Consider the following 22760-nt stretch of genomic DNA (forward strand, 5'->3'; position numbering starts at 1 on the left):
ATTCTTGAGTTTGGTTATTACTTAAATACGTTTAATTATAATAAGATTTTGTAATATGATTTGAAATGTTGATTATAATATAATTAAAGCATGAATTGAAACTTTAATTTGAATTCGTAAGTTTTATTATAATTGGATTATAGTTAAAATAAATAACGATTAAGATTCAGGATACATTCACTCTTCAACACAAAAACTAAAAAAAAAAAACAAAAAGTGACACATTTTATGGGCTAAGATTTAAGACATATATTCACTCTTTAATGTTTAATGAGTATATCTCAATAATCTGTTTATTTCAATAAAAAAGGCTATAGATCTAAACAAATCTCCTTTTAAATAGACAAAAATTATAAATCTAGTCTACTTAATATACTAAAACTGGGTTTTCCCCTAACTACTAAAGGTAACGTGTCGATCTCTCATGCCTCCGTTTTCCCTCCAAAACGAATAAATTTTTTTCTATTCTAAATTATTTTATTGTAATTATATTATAATTAATACTAAATAAATAATATATAATTATACTAATTTAACAACATATCTTCATTATAATTATATCAAATCAATATTTAATGCACTATTAAACTACTTATCAATTATCAATTAAAAGGGAAAAGCTCTGCATACAAGTCATTAGGGCTTGTATGCTTTACAAGTTCATTAAACAATAAAATCAAATTACGCGCTGCTCCACGTACGACGCGCTACATCCCTTCTTCTTCTCCTTCTTTTTCGATCGTTCTTTTCTCCTCCTTTCTCAATGGTTTGTTCTTCGTCGTTGACGTTAGTTCCTCCACATACTGTTACGGCACGTTTTCATTACACCTTCTTCTTCTTCTTGCTGCACGTTCTTCTTCCTCTTCCTCTTCTTCTTCTTCTTTTCTTTTGTTTCTTGCCTTCTCTTTCTCCTTCTTCATTTACGTGCTTTTCTCTCTGTTTTCTTTCTTCGTTATTCTCGATTTCTATTATTTTTTGACATCAAGCTTTGAAATTGTTTTTGAAGAAGAAGAAGTAGCAGAAGATGAGGATGAGAAAGAGAAAGAGTTCTGAATTATGCATGATTTTGGGTGTATTTCTTTAAATCCTTTGGGTGTATTTTCTGTAATCTTTTGGGTGTATTTCTATAATCGTTTGGGTGAATTCCTATAACCGTTTGGGTGTATTTCTGTAATCTCTTGGGTGTATTTTATGTAATCGTTTGGGTGTATTTCTGTAATCTCTTGGGTGTATTTTATGTAATCGTTTGGGTGTATTTCTGTAATGCTTGCCATTTTTTCTGAAATGAAAAATACACCCATAGATATCAGTAAGATACACCCATAGATATGAGTCAGATACACCCATAGATATCAGTCAGATATCACTCAAATACACCCAAAGGGTTACTGAAAATACACCCAAAGAATTTAAGAAAATACACCCAAAATTCGTTGAAGTACATCTTATGCATAATTCAGAACTCTTTCTCTTTCTCCTCCTCATCTTATGCTGCTTCTTCTTCTTCAAAAACGATTTTACCATGAAAAATCGAAAAAAAAAATGAGAAAACAGAGAGAAAAGACGTAAATGAAGAAGAAGAAGAGGAAAACGAGGAAGAAGAACGTGCAGAAACGAAAGAAAAGGAGAAGAAGAAGAGTAAGAGGAAGAAGAACGTGCAGCAAGAAGAATAAGAAGAATTTCAGAAACCATGAAAATAGGAAAAAAAACGAAGAAGAAGAAGAAGAGGAAGAGGAAGAGGAAGAGGAAGAGGAAGAGGAAGAAGAAGAAGACGAAGAAGAAGAAGAGAAGAAGAAGAAGAAGAAGAAGAAGAAGACGAAGAGAAACCGTTTGAGTGGGGCGCGTGTAGTTACGCTCCATTCAAAATGAGTTAATGCGCGTGTTAATGAAGTTTGGGCTGATAACTTGTAAAACTTGTACGGCCTTTTTACTTGTATGTGTAGCAGGCCCCCAATTAAAAATACTTTTAATAATTTTAATGATAATAATAATATCAATAATAGTAATAATAATAATAAAAAATCTTTGTTACTCGATTCACGTATATCAAATAATTTTTTTAAATTATTTTATAAAAAATATCTTTAATATAATTATTTTGTATTTAATATTTATAAATAATATATAATTATATTAATTTAGAAACATATCTTCATTATAATTGTATCAAATCAAAATTTAATGCATTATTAAACTACTTATCAATTATCAATTAAAAATACGTTTATTCATTTTAATGATAATAATAATATCAATAATAGTAATACTAATAATAAAAAATCTTTGTTACCCGTGATATGATGAAATTAATATATAATTATACTAATTTAGGAACATATATTCATTATAATTGTATCAAATCAATATTTAATGCATTATTAAAAAATTACCTTAATAATAGGTAATTTACATATTTATTTTTGTTTTACTAAAGTCTATATATAGTGTTTTTCTGTGGTACATGAATCTAAATTTGAGAGTCAATTCATAATTTTATATTTAGTGTTTTTTTTTACTACTTCATAGAATAAGAATATATTCTTCGTTTTTTTTATTGAAGTTGATCCTTTTAAGGTACAATTTATAATTTTTTATAATATTTTTCATATACTCATTCTATTATATTATTCTTTTGATAATTTTTTATTTGTTGTTACTCTAAGTTATTCTTATCGTCTAATGTTCCAGTTCGATTGTCTTTTGCCACAATCATTTACAATGCATCACATCCATGAAATACCTCATCGAGTTGTCTTCACTGATTCGGGTTTCAACTACATGGATGTAAGCGTTCAAAGAAGAGGCAATAGTCTCTACTTTACCGAAGGATGATTGGATCTACTCACCTATTATGACCAACCCAATGGAATGTGGTTAAAGTTAGATTTCTTAGGAGGAGCTCGATTTTTTATTGAGGAATTGCATCCATGGAACTTTATAGGGCAAGTTCAAGTTCCATCCCCTCCATGCTTTTTACGTCTGCCCGAAAATCTTCGAAGTGGAGCATATAATGAAATTGAATTCCCTCAGTTTCAGTTCAGTTTTGATAAATTCGTGACAAATTCAAATATGCAATTTCAACGATTGGTAATATATTTAAATTTTCTTAGTTTAAGTCGTTCATTATTAGAATAATTTTTTAACATATTTTGATTTTTTTTCAGAAATTACCAGCTTTCTTTTGCATGCATGCAATGCCATTGAGGGGAATAAGAGTTAGTTTGGTTTCTCGGTGTGGCAATTCTATACATTGCTGCATTGTATGGATAGCGGATGATGAAGCTTATCTAACAAGAGGATGGTCTGATTTTGCACGAATTCTAAATATTGAAACTTACGATATTATTTCAGTTGGTTGTCGTTACAAGAATAATTTTATACTATACGTGACTAAGGACTAGAATAGGTTCAATATTACTTAGGTAATTTGGTTTTACTATTAGTATTTGATTAAATTATAATTATAGAATTTTAAATGATTGCCTCAATTTATATATATTATGATTATTTTTTGTAGATGTACTATTTTTAAATAATTTAATAAAATAAAGTAGTGTCAGATATTATTAAGTTTATTTTTATCCTTTATTTCTTTATTTGTATTTTCATTATATTTGACAAAAAAATGAACCTACACATATATTAAATCGTTGACCTAAAGACAATTTATTTACCAATAAAAACAGATTTTATTTATAATTGGAATAAAATTTATTTGCCAATAATCGGTGGATAAAATTAAAATTACATCCGTGTCATATAATTATAATTGTTTAATTGATATAAAATGAAATTATATCCGTGCCATGAGTAATAATCTAAATAATTATATCTTAACAAAATATAATTTAAAATAATTTATAAACAATTATCTTAACAAAAATAATTATTTAATAATTGATTTAAAAATCAATGCAAAAATAATTATTAATAATAGTATTATTAATTGGATAAATAATATAATTTCAATTTATTACTTGATATATAAATAATATATGAAAATCTATTGAGTAAATCAATGATTTTGTATCTTAATAATTTGACAATTATTACTCAATTAACCAGTTAATTGAATTAGTAATAACAATTTCCAATTTCAAATTTTGTATATTAAGTAATTATTAAAAACTGGATAATAACGATTTACATGGAAAAATCATTGATAAATTCAATTAATCAGATAGAAGATAATATACTAACTGTTTTAGTATATTATTTATGGCAAGCGAAATTATTTCCTCAGATTTTCTATTAAAATTGAAATTAGTAATAGTTTAAAAAAAGGTTTATTAATAAAATTACTAATAGTCACATTTTTATACACAGGATATATGTTTTCTATATATTATTTAAAAAATATAATGAAACATGAATAATGAATGAGTATGTTATTTCTTCGACTAGCTAATTAATACAAAATTGAGTACCTTTTTTTATTCGATTGAGGTCATATTCTGTTTGGTGAAAGTTTCAATCATCTTAGTTAAATTCTGTCTTTGTGCCTTAACTTATATAGGTGGTAATATGTTACATATTATTTGGTATATCTAAATAGTTATTTCTTATAGCGGAGATGTAAAAAATCATATTAAGGTTTATTGCCAAATAATTAGTGGATGAATAATAGTAGATTATATCATTTTGAAAAAGTATTTTCATTATAATTATATCATAGAATTATAATAATTACGATATTTATGTTATATATTTTAATTATTTATGTACATAAATAAAATAGAAATCAATCAAATCAAATTATCACGATAAATAATATATTGTATATTATTACGGAAAATAATCCGTAAATAAAATTAAAATTATACCCGTGTCATATAATTATAATTGATTAATTGGTATAAAATTAAATTATACCCATATCATGAATAATAATCTAAATAATTATATATTAACAAAATATAATTTGAAATAATTTATAAACAATTACCTTAACAAAAATAATTACTTAATAATTGATTTAAAAATCAATGCAAAAAATAATTTTTAATAATAGTATTATTACCTGGGTAAATAATATAATTTCAAATTATTACTTGAAATATAAATAATATATGAAAATCTATTGAATAAATCAATGATTTTGCACCTTAATAATTTGACAATTATTATTGAATTAACCAGTTAATTGAATTAGTAATAATAATTTCTAATTTCAAATTTTGTATATTAAGTCATTATTAAAAATTGGGTAATAACGATTTACACGGGAAAATCATTGATAAATTCAATTAACCATAAAGAAGATAATATATTAACAGTTTTAGTATATTATTTATGGCAATAGAAATTATTTCCTCAAATTAAATTTTATATAATTATAGTAAGTCTCTATAATTAAAGCAATATAAAATTACTTCATATATAGTAATAATATTATATATATTTATATATCTCTTCTTTTATCTCTTTTTTCAAAATATTAGCATATAATTAATGTAAAAAATATATAATATTAAACTGTTTTGTTATGTATATATATGAATTTATATAATAACCCATATAATTTATACGTATGGCATAATACATATGTCAAAAAAAGATTCCATAATTTTTGAAAACCACTGTTTTGTTATATGAAATTGAAATTGAAATTAATAATTTTTATTTATATAATTTTTTTCTATTAGTATCCAGTATTTTCATTAAAAATTCATATCGTTTGTAATTAGTATATATATATATATATATATATATATATATATATATATATTGTTTATTACAAAACTTTCTGTATTAGAATTCTCTATTAATTTGTTCTTCATTTTGAGTTGATTTTGATATTTTCTTACTTCACAGTAAACCAACATATAAAACTTTGTTGGTAGATTTAAGTATTACTAGATTATTTATGGTCATATTGAGTATATATGCCTGATTTATTGAAAAAAAAGTAGATTAAATAACTATTTTATAGTTAATACAATTAACACTATATTAAGAAAAGAAAAACAACGCATACAAGTTATTTTTTTATTAATTAAATTATTATAATTAAAATGAAATTTAACATAACAACTTAAAATTATAATTTCAATCTTATCACGTGCATGGCACGGGTGATTAAACTTGTTACATACACTAAAACTGAGTGTTAATTTTTTTTTTGTAGTGCTGTGTTTTAAATTTTTACTTATATTGTATAATATGATTTTTGTTGCTATGGCTAATTACCACACAAAATCATTTAATGAAACTGAGAAAGATACTGAAATTGTGCATGGACATGATAATGAAATCTTGCCTAATGCAATTGACGTGTGGAGAGATTTAATAGAACTTCTTCCATTCTTCTCTTTTTTTATGCTCTATTTGCTGATTTTTTAATGTGAAATTGTGAATGGATTAACGGAAATCAAATAATTAATTTTGTACTGCTCAAAAATTTTTGTTAAAATTTTTTTGCTGCTAAAATAAAAATCAAATCATTATTAAATTCTATTTTACAGAAGATTTTTTATATATTGTCAATCACACTTTTATGATAGTATTATTTTGATCTCATATTAACAAAATCATTAATAATTATAATTCTAATTTTAGGCCTTTGTATAAATAGAATCAAAGAATTTAGCAGATTTTCATGGGATGAGTTCTCATCACATAGCTGCTAATCCTTGGATATTTATTTTGGTTTATAAATAGTATTTTTGTTATTTTAGCCGTGCTTCTTGCTATCCCTAAATTTGAATGAGGTTTTATCTTTGTGTCAATTTTTATTAACTTGTATTTATTATGAGAACCAATCATTCTATTTGAAATTATTCTATGAAATCGATGGAAATGAATAATGATTGAGCTACTGGCTAAACGAAATGGTGGGAGGTGGACTAAAGAGGAACAGAGAAGAACTTAACTGAAGAAGATGATTTCAAATATTCAATTATCCCAAGTCATTTAATTCGGTGGGTTAAATGAAATGGTGGAAGGTGGGCCAAAGAGGGATAGGGAAGAATGTAATTGAAGATGATGATTTTAATAATCCAATTAATCTCAATTCATTTAACTCACTAGACAACGCTGAGGTTTTTTGGAAACATTCCAAAACATTATCCCCTCAAACACCTTGTAATTAAGTATACTTGTCCAAATTAAATCCATGATTGAATTAGTTAAGCTATTAAATTATTAGGTCATTAATTTAATTGACAGATTATTAATTGAATCAATTGATTCAATCCTATATAAATAAAAAATAAAAAATAATAAAAATTAAAATTAAAATTTAAAATATATATATTCACTAATATTTTAAAAATAATTAAATTATTCTAAAATAAAATGGATAAAAAATAATAAATATTTTATTATTTTTATTCTATCATAAATATTTTTATTTTATTTTTATATTAAAATAATTATTATTTTAAAATTTAATAATTTATTAATTAGTTTATACCTATTATTAATTATATACTATAAGTATTTATTGAAAAAATAATACTAATAAATATTATATAATTATAAAAAAATAAATAAATTTATAATTATTGTTAAATAAAATATAATTAATTTAAGAATAAATAAATAAATTAAATAAAAATAAATTATTTAATGATATATATATATATAATATAATAATTTACATATATAAGAACAAAAAATATAGCTAATGTTGACATACATGTATAGGTGATGTTTTATGTGAATCACCTACTAGGCAAGGTATCCTACCATACTCTTCGGCTTGAATAATTGGGTTAATGACAGGTTTTTTATTCTTTTTGTGATGATACTGGTTATTATTGGTCTTGTCCCGTACTTAAGTATATGTGTAAGTTATTTATTTTATACGAATATTTTTGTCATTGACCTAGATTTTATGCTTTTGACATGTACTCCTTTTAATATTTAAAATATAAATTCAAAAATTACTACTAGTGCTATTATTACATTTCATTATTATTACATTTCATTGTTATTATTATCTTTTTGACATGTACTCTTTTTATTTATTATTATTATTATTATTATTATTATTATTATTATTATCAAAAAATTAAATATTCCTATATGATTTATTAAAAATTTATTCATTATGGTACAAAATAAAAACTTTTTTTTACCTTAGTACTACAAAAATATTTGTATATTTATTTTTATAAGACTAAAATAATTTAGTAACTCCTTCGACCAAAAATAATTTTAATTAATTATTACTTATTTACCATTTCTAAAAAATTTACTAAATTATAACTAAGGATTAAATACTATTTAACTTAAATTGATATGCACAATTCTAAGTATAAATATAAATAGTATTAAAACATCATAGTTAATCATGTATTTAAATTTCAAATACCTTCTTTCAATTTGTCAATTAATCTCGTTTTAAAAAAATCCATTATATTCACATAATTAAATAAAAAATTAATTTACTCATTATTTTAAATGTAATTATTAATACAATAAAAACTTTCAAATTTTATAAAATTGATTACAATAACTATAAATGCATATTAGAATCTTAATTATCAATAAAACTAAAATAACAAGTACAACTAAATTAATAATTACAACTAATTTTTTTTATAAAGTTCAAAAAGTTTTTTATGATCATTATTTTATACCCATTATAAAATGTAACAAGTGTAATTAAATTTTTTAAATTTTATACAAATATAATAATTACAATAGTTATAAAAAAATGTTTAGTAAAAAATTTAAATTTTATAAAAATATTTATGGTGATCGTTCTTACCGTTTTTTTAACCCGTTTTAATTTAAATAAAGTTTCATTCATTTATGACTCATATACTTGTATATGTAAATGTATTTTTTATATATATTTATTTGTGTGAACATTTAAATTTTATATTAAGAGTGTAAATTTGGCTAATATATTTTTATTTTATTAATTTTAGAAGGACTAAAATTAGACCGTAATCGACATATGTGCAATCTCTTTATTTTTAATTACTATATAAATTTTATATCATAGAAAGGTTAAATTTTTTTTATTTTAAATATATTAAAAACAATTAAAGAATTGGCTATATTTACTTAACTAATAACATTATATTACGAATAATAACTGGAGCAATTAAATAATAATACTATATTTTTAATATTTGTATTACTCATAACCTATGTAGTTACTAATATTCATCTACTAATTAGTTTGAATAAATACAAAGAAAAAAAATTTAAGAACCACCAGAATTTATAATTTTTTACCAATATTTTTAGTCATAAACCTAATTTTTTTAATTTAATAATCTAACAACATACTTTTAGTTCACAATTTTAAATATTAATAGCTAGCTGCTAACTAAAAATAAAAAAATCTACCAACTCTTTACTATTCTTCATATACAAATTACACAGTTTGTAAAAAAGACTTTTAAATTTGGTATTTACTTTTGTTAATAATTTTGTTGAAATATTTGAATTAATTATATATATTTTTTTGGTACTAATAAAGCAAAACAAACAAAATTAATACCAATTTTTTATCAATATAAAAAATAGAGAAAACTGATTACTTTTTTATTTAAATTTGATATTTACTTATACATATAATAAATTAATTTTACTAAATATATGTTTATCAACAAATAAGTCCATATTTTTTCCACTAAATTTATACAGTAAAATTACGAGTATTATTGGATTATCCTCTAATTCATTCATTATAATTTTACCAAGTCAGAAGTCATCCATATAATATTAAAAGTTAGTGTAAAAAAAATTATCATAGCCACAAAAATAGCATATTTTCCTTAGTTCTTACAAAAACTGTTTATACTTTTTCCACCATAGACAAATCCTTAAAACACATATACTTTTTCTACCAAGACCTTTTGAAAGTTAAGGCCTCTGTTTGGGAAGACGCCGGCAGCTCATGTGACGCGACACCTTTAGTCACGGGCATTCCAGTAGGAAGAAACATTCCATCCAAAACTTCAAACAACACAGAACACAGCATCACATTAGATCCTATTCCATGTTATTGAACTAATTATATGCGTTTATGTTATATATTGTTTCTTTTCAGTACTAGTCTTTTTGGAGAATATTCCTATTACAGTTGGACCAATATTCTGACACCAGCTTATAGAATGAAGAATCTCTCTCCATAAGCTTTGAAGGCTCATCATATTCAATCAGTTTCCCTACAATGACCAGATCACACATAAGGAAGAACAACACACAAAAAAGAAAATGGATATGACTAAAGAAGTACTATATCTAAGGAAACTTTATAAAGAAGAACCGTGAAAAGTAACATACCATAAATAATGATTGTAACAACTATAAGAACTTACCATAAGACAGGACCATGACCATGTCACTATCTATTACAGTTGGAACTCTGTGAGCCACCGTTATAACTGTGCATTCTGAGAATTCTTCTCTGATAACTCGTTGTAAAATGGCATCGGTGGTGGAATCAATGGAGGCAGTAGCTTCATCCAGCACAAGAATTCTGTTCCTCTTAAGAAGTACTCTTCCTAGACAAAACAGTTGGCGCTGCCCTACACTCCAGTTTTCACCTTCATCACTCACTGTTAAAATTGGTAAATTATGAATCAATGGATGCAATGCAAATATTTGTCAAATCTTGAATGATATAAATCAACAATAACATTTTGCAAATATTTTCATTTGAAAAATATTAGTGAATGATGATGTAATATTTGGTGGCTGCTACCTCCATTTCATATTGTCAGCTAAAAAGTTCACAGATTTAACTCACCAGAAGAGTCCAAGAGATTTGGTAGACAACTAATTGTTTCCTTAAGCTGACATTTCTCTAGAGCCTGTACAAATAAATTGCCATGAATTTTTCTTAGGGAAAAAAAAACCTTTATTGCATCTAATTTTGCAATCACAGACCCACTTCACATACCTTCCATATTTCATGATCAGTGTAGAGACCTAAAGGGTCCAAGTTTGTTCTAATGCTGCCCTTGAAAAGTGTTGGTTCTTGAGGAATGATGCTTAGCTTCATTCTCAAATCTTTCAGCCCTATTGAGCATATGTTGATCCCATCTATAAGAATATCACCTCCTGCAGGCTCAACTAAGCGGAATAAAGCACTTATAAGTGTAGTTTTTCCACTTCCGGTTCTTCCTACCACTCCCACTCTACTCCCTTCTTTAAATGTACAAGATATGCCCTTAAGGACTAATGGAGCATTTGGACGATATCTAATCTGAAATTAATGGAGACATAATCACTATTGAATTCATTTGTTGTGAATCTTAATTCATATAATAGGCCAGATTGTTACCTCCAAAGATTGGAGATCAATCCGACCCCTCGACGGCCAAGAAGATGGTGGCCTCAAGTCCTCCACAATTGCACTAGGCTCAGATGGTATGTTAATAAATTGCTTGATTCTTTCAAGAGAGATCAAATAGTTTGATAAGTTGCAGAAGCACTTGGTCAGAAAAACTTGGGTGGCTGTCAATGAAAATGCATAAGATAGCGAAACTCCGACAAGACCTGAAATGAGTCAAGCATAATGTTGACATAATAAGATAATGCTTTATTAACAATAATAACATGAGAAGTTGATTTTTTGTATCTAACAATACCAGGGGCCACATATCCCTTTGGAAGTAAAATAAGCAACAAAGCTGCAGTGAAGAGTGTCAAGTTCTGTAAGGCTTCAATCCTTAAAATTAACCATTCTGTGGCAGCATTAGAATGAAAGAACAGTGTGGCATCTGTGTCAACAAGTTTTAGGTAGCTTTTGAAAAATCTGTCCATCATCTTGGTAGCCCTTATAGTAATCACACCAAGTGATGTCTCAGCTGTAAAATTCATAAGAGGAGCTTTTGTAGTTCCATTGATTCTCATAAGTTCCCTTGCAGAAACTTGATAATAACCCTTATAACCAAAGCAGAAAAAAAAAGAAAGAATATAACATTAAGAAATTGCCTCCATTTGAGCATGAGAAAAGAGAAAACTTGACAAACCTGAAGATATTTTGAAGCCGCCAGTGCAAGAATGGCAACAATGAGAACTTGCCATGTGACTGAAACCATGATCCCAATCATTGTTGAAAGTTCAATTATTTCGCCTATTACAAAGAAGGTTGCGAAAGCCATATCGAAATCCAAAATACTAAAATCTGATGAAGCCTGCATGAAAGATAAACATATTGGCATTAATTTGTGGAATAAATAATGGAATCATTTCAATCTGGAAAAGAATAATGAATCTTACTCTGGTTAGAATCCTCCCTACAGGTGTTGAGTCAAAGAACAACATAGGAGCACCAAAGATGGCATCATTGAAAGCAGAGAAGAAAGCCTTAGAAGCTTTCAAACCAAGGCGTGCACCAAAGAGAGACCTTAGATATGAAAATACAACACTTAAAAAGGAAATCACAGCATAAACTCCAATCAATATGCTACTTGTTACTTTTGGTATCTCAATTGCTAGTGCAAGCCAAAAAGTTGATGCAGCTTGCAGACCAACAAAAGAGAATTGTTCTAATATGCAACAGCATAGAAGCCATGATCCCTTAGGGAATAAAATGTAATCACAGAATGTCTTCCATCCAATATCACCAATCTCCTTTTCTTCCTCTTGTGTAAGTTGAACTTTAGAGGAAATGTCAGCTTCACTTCCACGGTTTGCAAGATTCAAACCATGTGAATCCTCTTGATGAACTGCAACTTTATTTTCAAGAACTCTCTCCTTCTCATTCCTTTTCTTCATCCCTGTGATTGCATCTCTGTGAGCATTCAATAGTTGTTCAAAGGCTGTTCCAGCAATCAAAAGATCTTTATAACTTCCTGATTGAGTTATTTCTCCTCTCTCCATCACCTAGATATAAATATATTTTCATATTTATGAGATAGAAAACCAAGATATCAAATTTGCCAATGGGATACAATACCAGAATTTGATCAACTTCTGAGAGAAATTCAACTTGATGAGTCACTAGAATAACAGTTTTGCTTCTTAAAGCAGTCTTCACACAATCCTGAAATTACACAACAAGAATTAGAAACATGTCTTGGAATATAAACCACTTGGAATATAAAAAGCGGTTGAAGTTAGTAAGTTACATTGAACAGAATGGAAGCAGTATGAGCATCTACAGCACTAAAAGGGTCATCAAGGAGATAGATATCTGCATCACTATAGACGGCTCGAGCGAGTTGAATCCTTTGCTTTTGTCCTCCACTCATGTTGATCCCCCGCTGACCGATTTCTGTGAGATCACCATGGCTGAATCCATCAATATCCTTATCCAAGGCACATACCTTAATGCTATATTCATATCTGGTTTTCTCCATAGGCTTTCCATAGAGGATATTATCGCGAATGGTACCACTTTGGATCCAAGGAATTTGGGAAACATATGCAAAAGTTCCACCCACACTAACCTGTTTTTCCATTATCACAAGCAAAGTATAAGAAAAAAAAATTATAATGTTGTTGAAATTCAAGTAATATGTTCATAAACTAAAGTTTAATCATCAATATATAACTTACTGTTCCTGAAACTTTTGGTATTTCTCCAAGAATTGCATATAAGAGAGCTGTTTTTCCAGCTCCAACTGGTCCACAAACTGCTATTTTCTGACCCCATTTTATATCTAGTTTCACATCTCTCAGAGTTGGATGCAATGATTCCTCATTCCAGCTGAAATTTCCTGCAATAATTTCAACACTGTTACAAGAACTCAGTGTTGCATTTCTTCTACCATCATCAACTTTTATCTCATCATCCAGCAAAAATGCGTTGAGGCGATCGAAGGAGACTTTGACTTGGATAAGAACAGATAGTGCCTCTGGAATCAGATTAACAGGTTCTCCCATGCTTTTCAATACTGCAAGAATTGTGAAGATGGTTTCAGCATTCAAAGGTGCACTTTGGAAAAGAACACACCCCATGAAGATAACAGAAGAGATTATGGTAGGAGACATCCAATAAATGAATGCCCCAAAAGCTCTCATTAACTGTGCCTTAGTCAAGCATTTGAACTCTCTAGCGCGAAGCGATTCAACTAGTTTCTTGAACTTTTCCTCCCATGATTGTAACTTTATGATTTTCATGCTACTTAGAATCTCTGAAGTTGATCTCAGACGCTCATCCTGTATAACCATAAACTCAGAACGACATCTTTGTAGGATCTTTGCAAATGGAACATTGATGATTCCACAAATGAGAAGAGGGACTAAACCAGGAAGTGCACCAAGACCAACAACACCAAAAAGAACACAAACAGCCAGAAAAACTTGCAAGGCAGAACTCCAGGCTATATGAAACCACCATGGAAATTCTCCCATTCGATATGCATCAACCGCAATATAATTCACTATCTCACCAGTTGAATGCCTTCTCCTACCCCAAACAGAAAGCTTTAACTGCTTCTGATATACTGCTGCCATTAAAGTTGATCTCATTTTCATCCCTGACCTCCTTGAGTTGAAAAACCAATGCCTCTGAGACATAGACTCAACCACCTTGGCAAGTACTAGACATGTCACTATGGTTAGTCCCCATTTCAAGTCTTGCTCAATGGAATTGGAGTATTTCACAAAGGAATAGACAAGTAAGGGAGAAGCTACAGCACAAATTGTCCTGAGAACCGCACAAATGGCTATAAATATGTTTTCTTTAAAGTAAACTCGCGCGATCAACCAAAGAACCAAGTTTGTAGAATCATTCTTGCTCCTCTCCCTCAAAAGGGAGTCCAATTCATGAGCAAACTTTTGATAACCAATCTCAGCTTCATCTTCAGAAGCAAGGGAAGGGATGTCTTCAAGTGTTAGTGGCTTTGAGTAACCCAATTTCAGTAACAAATTGATCCAAGAGAATGTCATTCTATTGAGAATGTTGCCATGGCCTAATTCTGTTTCTTGATTATGCTCAACCTTATGAGCTAGTAAAGGATCAGATAAACTAGAATCTGAGACTTGTTGTTGAACAAAGTAGCCATGGTTATGGAAATCATAGATCACAAGCAGAATATGTACTGGCCATATCATCATATCATAAATCTCAAGCTTTTGCTCTCTAACTAGAATTTCAATGTTTAGTGCTGAGACCAATGCACATGAACACACCCACCAAATAGTGGTTAAAATTTTAGTCCATTGGGATTTCTGAACAAGGAAAGAAACAGTTAAGGAAATCCAAACCAGTGATCTTATAAAGTAAATCAAACTCAGCTGATTGGAACCATTAGATTTGGCTATGAGACTCCATAAGCAATTAATCAAACAGGTAGTGCTCAAAAAAGCACAACAGAGTGAAGTAACTAAATGAAGCCACCCCTTTCTGGAGCTACCACTAGGGATTCTCATTATCAAATTTATGAACAAAGATATATAGAAAATACATAGAAAAATTAGGTTGGTTGTGTCTATTATAGTCCTTTGAGTGGAAATTGAAGTCCAACTGAAATTTCCAAGACATGTTCCTGAGAAAAAAATAAAAATAAAGAAAATCAATGAATGAAATGACATTTATCTTTGCAATTGAAGTTTGACATAAAATAAATGTTCAGTATAAAAGAATACTATTGTATATTTCCACTCAGAATAAAATCATTTTCCAATGATGAGTCTTGTCTTCAAGAACATCATAATGCATCTAAGAGGCACAAAACATAATTTTTTTTGTTTTTTTGTTTTTTTCTTTTGGTCCGAATCATATTACTAGGAATTCAAACTCTTCTATGTCTTCAAAGAAAGTTGTTTTGTGTAGGAGTTGTACCTCTTGTGATTCCAAAGCATGCCATTTTGTGTAGTATAGCCTCAATGATTGACTTCTCACTTTCGCAACACTTCAACCTCAGCTTCAATAAATGAACTTAAATTTTCGAGAAAAAATATCTGTACCCCACTAATAATTAATAACCTCTAAGTTTGATATATGTTTGACTTCAAATTTTCTTTCATATATATATATATATATATATATATACACACACGCATGCTTATCGCGCGTACACAGGAATGGATATATGTACAAGGAGTAAGTGCCTCCACTAAAATTCAAAAAATTTGTGAGAAGTATATAATAATGATATTTATTTATCTTTATTATGTTACTAAATTTGTTTTTACTATATTAAATTATTATTTTATTTTTATGTGATATATATTTTGTGTCTGCTGTTAAAATTCTTTACATTCGTGAATCGTGGGTGTGGGTTAATAAAAAAAGTTCATATGCATAGACACCTCTGGTTGTTGTGGATAAAATGGAGATGAATGTAGGGTCCATGCGGTTTGTAAAGGGATTCTTTGTAGCCCAGTGAAAATAAATAAATAAAGGATTGCATTGGTTCTAACTTTTGGGATAAATTTTATTTTAATTTAACGTTTTAATTGTTCTATTTATATCTTAGAACGTTTAAAAAAATATTAATAAATATTTTATTAATAGTACAATAATTTTATTAATTATTAGTAAAAAATTTGACGGTAAGATAATATTGATATTATTTTAAACGTTTTGAACTAAAAATAAGACGATTAAAATATTAGGTACTAAAATAAAATTCACACCAAACAATACTTTACCCATAAATAAATTATTACAAACGTTATGTTAGGGGTGTTTATGGTCCGGTCCGGCCTGAAGACCGGCCTGGTCCCGAAACTTTTAGGGGCTAATTTGGTATGATTTTACCGGGTTTAGAGTCGGACAAAGGTCTCAAAAATAAACTCTGTCATTATTTCGGATCGGGTTCATGGCATAGTTCGGATCACCCGAACTCGGCCCGGTGGCTCAGTCATCATATATAATTAATATTTTGTGTTATTAGTGATGGATGATGGCTATTTTTATGTGAAATTTAAGTATTATAAACTTTAATATTTTGTGTTATTAGTCATTATAAAACTATAAGTTAATGTTTTATGTTTAAAATGCATAAGACTTTAGACTAATGTATAATATTGTGCTATTTGTATTGATTTAAATATTTGGTGCTATTAGATAATATTAGTATTGATTGTGGTTATGCTTTAATTTTAGGAAATAGTTGGTTCTTGTTATATTTTTCTAAGTGAATTTTACTATGTCAAATAATGGTTGGAATCTTAGAAATTTGGATACTTTCACATGCTAATTTACAAGAAGGTAATGTTAACAGCTCGGTTTTCACCCCCGTTTTTATCCGATATAATCGTGGCCCGAAAATATGTAAGTTTTATCGTGTCTAGGGTCAGGTTCAGGTCTAACAAATAAACCCGACATATATTTTGGATCGAATATGAATTACATCAAACTCAATTTCATCCTACCCATAAACATCCTTATATTATATTATGTGTATGAAATAGGGGTAGCAACGGAAATGAGAAGGGGAATAAGATGGATTTTTTTGTATGGTAGAAATACTTTTAGTTTCGGTAATAAAAATTAAAAAGACTAAGTAATTAGATTATCAAAATAAAAATACATCTTAAAGATTTAAAAGTTGATAAAAATAATTCTAAAAAGTTATAAATGACAAAAAATTAGTTTGATAAAAATAATTAAATATAAAAAATATATTCTTACAAAGATTTTAAAAATAATTTAGTACAAAAAATCTCTTTAAAGACTAGTTAATCGAAAAGACTTGCCCAAAATTAAAATTAATAGCCCTGTTATCTTTTTATTTTGTAATAATATTTAAAAAATAATAAAGATTCAGTTAAAATAATCTAAAATTAATTTATTTTATATTTATTAACTATCGTTAGAATAATTTTATAATTTTAAATTGACAAATAATAATTAAAAATATTATATATATAAAATTATAAATATTATGTTATATAAAATAATTTTAAATATTATCTTTTTAATATTGTGAAATATTTTGTTAGAGATCCATGTCATCTCTCTCCTTAAATGATTAAGTGAATAGAAAACAAATTGACTTTTTAGCATTTAACAGTGTATTGAAGATTGAAGAATAAGCTCATCAAAGATTCGCATCAATCATGCATTTTACAACATCGAGGAAATTGACCTCTAACTAATCCATGTCTTATTTCAATTTTTTTAATGTGGGAATGAAAAAATAGATCAGATTAGATTAGGCTCTACCCAATCTGCAATAAAATTTATTGGTCTAAATTTAGCTTGTACTTGTTATAGACTATTTTTTGTTGTAAAATATTAGAAGGTTTGATAATTTTAAAAAATAAAAAATTATTAAATAAAACACAAACAAATGATATAAAAAAAATTAAAAATAGAATAACCATTATTTCTACAAACAAATTTATTAATAAATGAATAAAATCAGAGTTACATTTTAGGATAGTCCCTGAATTTGTACTCAAGTCTCAAAGTGATCCTTAAAGTAATAATTACTCAAATTCGTCCCTAAAATTATTTTTTGAGATTCATAGTAGTCTCTAAAATAATTTCCGTCCATTCTTGCCATTGGAAAGGACTGAAACGACATCGTTTTGTATTTATTAAAAAAAAAAAAAAAACCCGAGCCTCCCCTTCCCCAACCTGAACCATTCCATCCCCCTTTCTCTCTGCTGTCATTTCTTGCCAGCCTCCGTCACGGTGTCGTGCTGAGCCGCACGCTCCCCCTTCCCCAACCTAGTCTCATACACTCTTGTCTCCTCTCTATCTCTCTTTCTACCTCTCCCTTTTCTCTTATCTTCTCTCAGTCTCTCTCCGCCTCCTTTATCCCAAAATTAATTCCTTCATTACCTCATTTTATTTTTCTTCATACACAACCAACCATCAATTTCTACAGATGAATTAACTAAACATTCTTATTACTCATCAATTTCTAGTAAATAAAAGCTAAAAAAAAAAAAAAAAAATTGCTATGCTCCTAAAGAAGTGATCACAGAAATCAGACCTATGGTTTGACATCAGATGGTTGAAATGGCGAATTTCGCTGCTACTCTTATCATTGCTGCATTGGTCGAATTCGAGAATAGCTCTGACAGCAAAACGACGACATAGCAGTACAGCTGGTGTAGAAGAAAAAGCAGAGAGGTGGCGGCGGCGACGCGCTGACTTGTTGGAGTTGAGAGTTGTGAATTGGAGTAGAAGACGCCGGTCGGTTCCGACAGCTAAGATCGACGACAGTAATGGTTTTCAGTGCAGTTGAAAAACAGAAAGCACCAAGTGCAGTGCCATAACAATAATAACGAAAAACTAATAGAGCAGTAGAAGTTAGGAAAGGAGGAAGAGAAGGGAAAGGGGAAGAGAAAGGATCTCAGGTTGGAGAAGGGAGAGGAGAAGGAAAGGGGAAGGGGAAGGGCCTTAGATTGAAAAAGGAGAAGGAGAAGGGAAAGGGAAAAGGGAATTGGGGTTGGGTTGGAGAAGGGGAAAGGAAGTGTGGACGGGAAAGGGAAATCGGAAAAGGGTTGGAAAAGGGGGAGGTTTTTCTTTTTTTTTAATAAATATAAAACGACGCCGTTTCAGTCATCTCCAATGATAAGAATATCCCTAAATTATTTTAGGGATTACTATAAGTCTGAAGAACAATTTTGGGGACAAATTTTAATAATTATTAACTTCAAGGATCATTTTAAAGCTTGAGTGCAAGTTTAGAAATTATGTTAAGATTTAACTCATAAAACTACTTTTATATTTATTTTGTAAAAGCCAAAAATTAACATTTTTTTATTTTTTAAAAATTTAAAATATTAACTATATATAAATGAAATTAATATTTAAATATTTTTATTATATAAAAATTATTTTTTATGAATACAAAACTAATTTTTTATTTTTGTCAATATTTTAAATTTTTATAGTAAAAAAATAATTTATTTTAAAAATTATTTAAAATAAATTTTTATATATAATTTAAAAAAATATTTGATCTGTTTTAAAATAACAGTCGCTTTTACATTTTAAGTTTATTAAAAGATTAATATATAGAGAAAAAAAATTACATATACATGAAATTATAATCGTTCTAGTAAGATCTTAACAACAAATGCCAACGAATTATATTTCAAATGATATAATATTTCTATACTAATCTAAAAGTTGCGGTTGGAGTCTCTCTATTTTAAAAAAAAAAATCTTAACAATGAATTCTATAAAAGAAAAAAAAAAAGATCTTAACAATGAATGTTAGCACGTGCAAGCCACGTAGTTCCAATTTAAAATTAGAGTTTGGACTTTGCCCGTTTGCCGCCAGAAGAATAAATAAAAATATATTTTAATGCAATGCAGTATTTATTATTATTGTCCATTAGGGCCGTCAAAATGGGCTAAACCCATCGGGCCAGCCCGTTTACCCGTTTAAATGGGCGGGCTTTACCTCTAAAATTCAGCCTGTTTAAATTTCGGGCTAAACGGGCTGAGCCCGATTAACCCGACAAAAATGACGGGTTAAACGGGCTAGCCCGCGGGTTAAACGGGTGGCCCGTTTAATTTTTTTTTACTTTTTTTTTAAAAAAAGTAGCACTTTTAGCTAATATTTCTCCCGATCCGATCCGAAAACCTGACCCATCAACTAAAATATATTATTTTTTAATGGTTTTTGATCTAAAAGTGGTATTTTTTGTCAAAATATTTTTCAAAAAATAAAATAAAATGATAAACAGGCTGGCCCGTTTAACCCATCAGGCTGGCCATAAACGATCTGGGTTAAAAAATTCTGGCCCGCGAATAAAACGGACTTAAACGGGCCAGTCCGTTTAACCCATGGACTTAATGGGCTGGGCCTAAATGGGCTGGGCTAGCCCGTTTGACAGCCCTATTGTCCATGAAGATACGATTAGAGTAATGTGATGAAGCTTTTAGCTCGTGTAGATATTTCCCAATAAATTTATATCTCATATAAATCAATACAAACTGTACTTGGTTAAGACTATTTCATATATCTTTGTCTGACTTTCCTACTATGTCTAAATCACATATATCTTTATTTTTTGCATGATTAAGTCATTTCAGAGATATAAATATTAAAATTGATCTTGATTAAATTTATGATAGAATTACTTTTCAAACGTTTTGTCTGATCTCTCGGGGTTTATCTAGCTAGCGACAAAAAACAAAATGTTTACAAAACTATTTTAAAAATTGAGTTTTTAATATATTTGTTATATATTTATTAAAATAACAATCTAAAAAAATTATTAATAATAATAATCTTGAATTACAAACAATTATTACTTTATTAGCATACAAAATAAAAATTTGTTGTAATAAATATTTTTAAAATTAACAGTAAATATTCAAACATAAAAAAATTTTCTCTCTTTAAAAACCCATGAAAAACATGGTAAAAGAAGCCGAAGAAAGAAGACTAACGTCCAATCTCACCAGCCCCCACAGCAGCCCGCACATGACTGCATTAATTAATTCATCAAGTTATTAATAAGATGTAGCATAATGAAGACAAATAAACTATTGCATTAATTAATGCTTCAACAACTCTTCAACTCAGAATTAATTGTTGAAGACTATGAACATGATACTGTCTACTGTGTGCGTGAGCGTGACACTGGTTTTATTATTAGGATTTTGTTTTCTTGTGTCGTCCTAAAAATACACGTGGAGATTATAAATTGAAAACTTTTTTATTAAAAATATAAAAAATTTAAATTTTTAATATATTTATTCATCAAAAAATTAAAATTTTTTATTATTGATAATTTTATTATGTGTTTTTAGAATACATATTAGTTAAATTTTTATTATTATCAATAGAAATTTTTAATTTTTAATTTTAGTAAATATAGAATTATTATATTAAAGTTTAATTTTTGTTTTTTGATAATTTTTTAATAAACAATAATTTTCATGGATGCTTAAAAAGTAAACAATAATTTTTCAATGTACAAATACATCAATACCATCAGCCAGAATCTTTAAATTATGGCTGATCTCAAGAATTTAGAGTCAGGTTCAGAGCCATTCCGATAAAGATGTTTAAAACATCTTTTTTTAAAATATTTTTTAATAATTAAAATTTAATATATATAATCGATTAAATCGTGTTATTTTTGTAAAAATTAGGCCAGACAAATTAATTTAACCGAAAATAGTAAATCAAATTTTGAATCGGTCTAAATTAATATTATTTTTTATAAAAAATAACTATAATATTCTTATTATAGAAAATAACTAAAATACTCTTATTATATATGTTTATTTTGAGAATTCTAAATTCTAGCAATTTTCTTCTCTGTCGTCACAGGGTTATGATTTAGAGTTTTCAAAATTAATATATATATATATATATAATAGGGACATTCTAGTTATTTTTTATAATAGGGATATTGTAGTCATTTTTCGTAAAAAAATATTAATTTATACCGATTCAAAATTTAATTTATTAATTTTTTGATTAAGTTGATTTGTCTGGTCTAATTTTAATAAAAATAACACAGTTTAATTGATTATATGTGTTAAATTTTAATTTTTAAAAAACATCTTAAAAAAAGACATTTTTAACATCTTTATCTAAGTAACTCCCTTACTTTTTATATTCTGTTTTTATTTTTAATATTTTTTGTCTTTTTATTTTGTGAAAAAAATGATAAAATTTTATTTTCTATTTTCAAATTCCGTTTTCTCTTTTATTGTTACAAAATTTTAAAATAGAAGACGTTAAAATAAAAACAAAAAATAAAAACACTTCCTTGTATTTTCTTTTAAAATTTTTTGTTTCCATGCGATTTATTTGTTATGGAAAATATTAAATTTTTTCGGGCTAGTGCAATTTATATGCAGTTGTTTAAAGCAACAACATGTTGCAATGTATTAGTACTAAAAGTAAGACACATATAAATTGACAGAAAGGAGATACACATAAACCATTATAATTTTGGGTAATATT

The 22760-nt window shown here is 27.6% G+C and overlaps 1 protein-coding gene across 3 annotated transcripts; it reads right to left on the minus strand.

Moving 5' to 3' along the window:
• Positions 1-9691: 9691 nt before the first annotated feature.
• LOC112776573 (ABC transporter C family member 8) lies at positions 9692-15976 on the minus strand. Of its 3 annotated transcripts, none has more exons than XM_029295885.2 (12): positions 15704-15976; positions 13474-15407; positions 13044-13364; positions 12872-12958; positions 12193-12798; positions 11943-12107; positions 11559-11853; positions 11252-11466; positions 10868-11173; positions 10715-10778; positions 10284-10493; positions 9692-10130 (listed from the first exon to the last, which is right to left on the minus strand). In XM_029295885.2, the coding sequence occupies exons 1-12, from the start codon at positions 15726-15728 to the stop codon at positions 10015-10017; spliced, it is 4344 nt and encodes a 1447-aa protein (XP_029151718.2). In that variant the 5' UTR covers positions 15729-15976; the 3' UTR covers positions 9692-10014. The 3 variants fall into 3 exon arrangements, with proteins under 3 accessions (XP_029151718.2, XP_029151717.2, XP_072084875.1); XM_029295884.2 differs by having other exon boundaries at positions 10284-10523; XM_072228774.1 differs by lacking the exon at positions 15704-15976 and adding an exon at positions 15508-15673 and having other exon boundaries at positions 10284-10523.
• Between the last annotated feature and the right edge of the window lie 6784 nt (positions 15977-22760).

The sequence above is a fragment of the Arachis hypogaea genome, chromosome 19 (assembly GCF_003086295.3).
Source record: "Arachis hypogaea cultivar Tifrunner chromosome 19, arahy.Tifrunner.gnm2.J5K5, whole genome shotgun sequence".
Classification (NCBI taxonomy): Eukaryota; Viridiplantae; Streptophyta; class Magnoliopsida; order Fabales; family Fabaceae; genus Arachis; species Arachis hypogaea.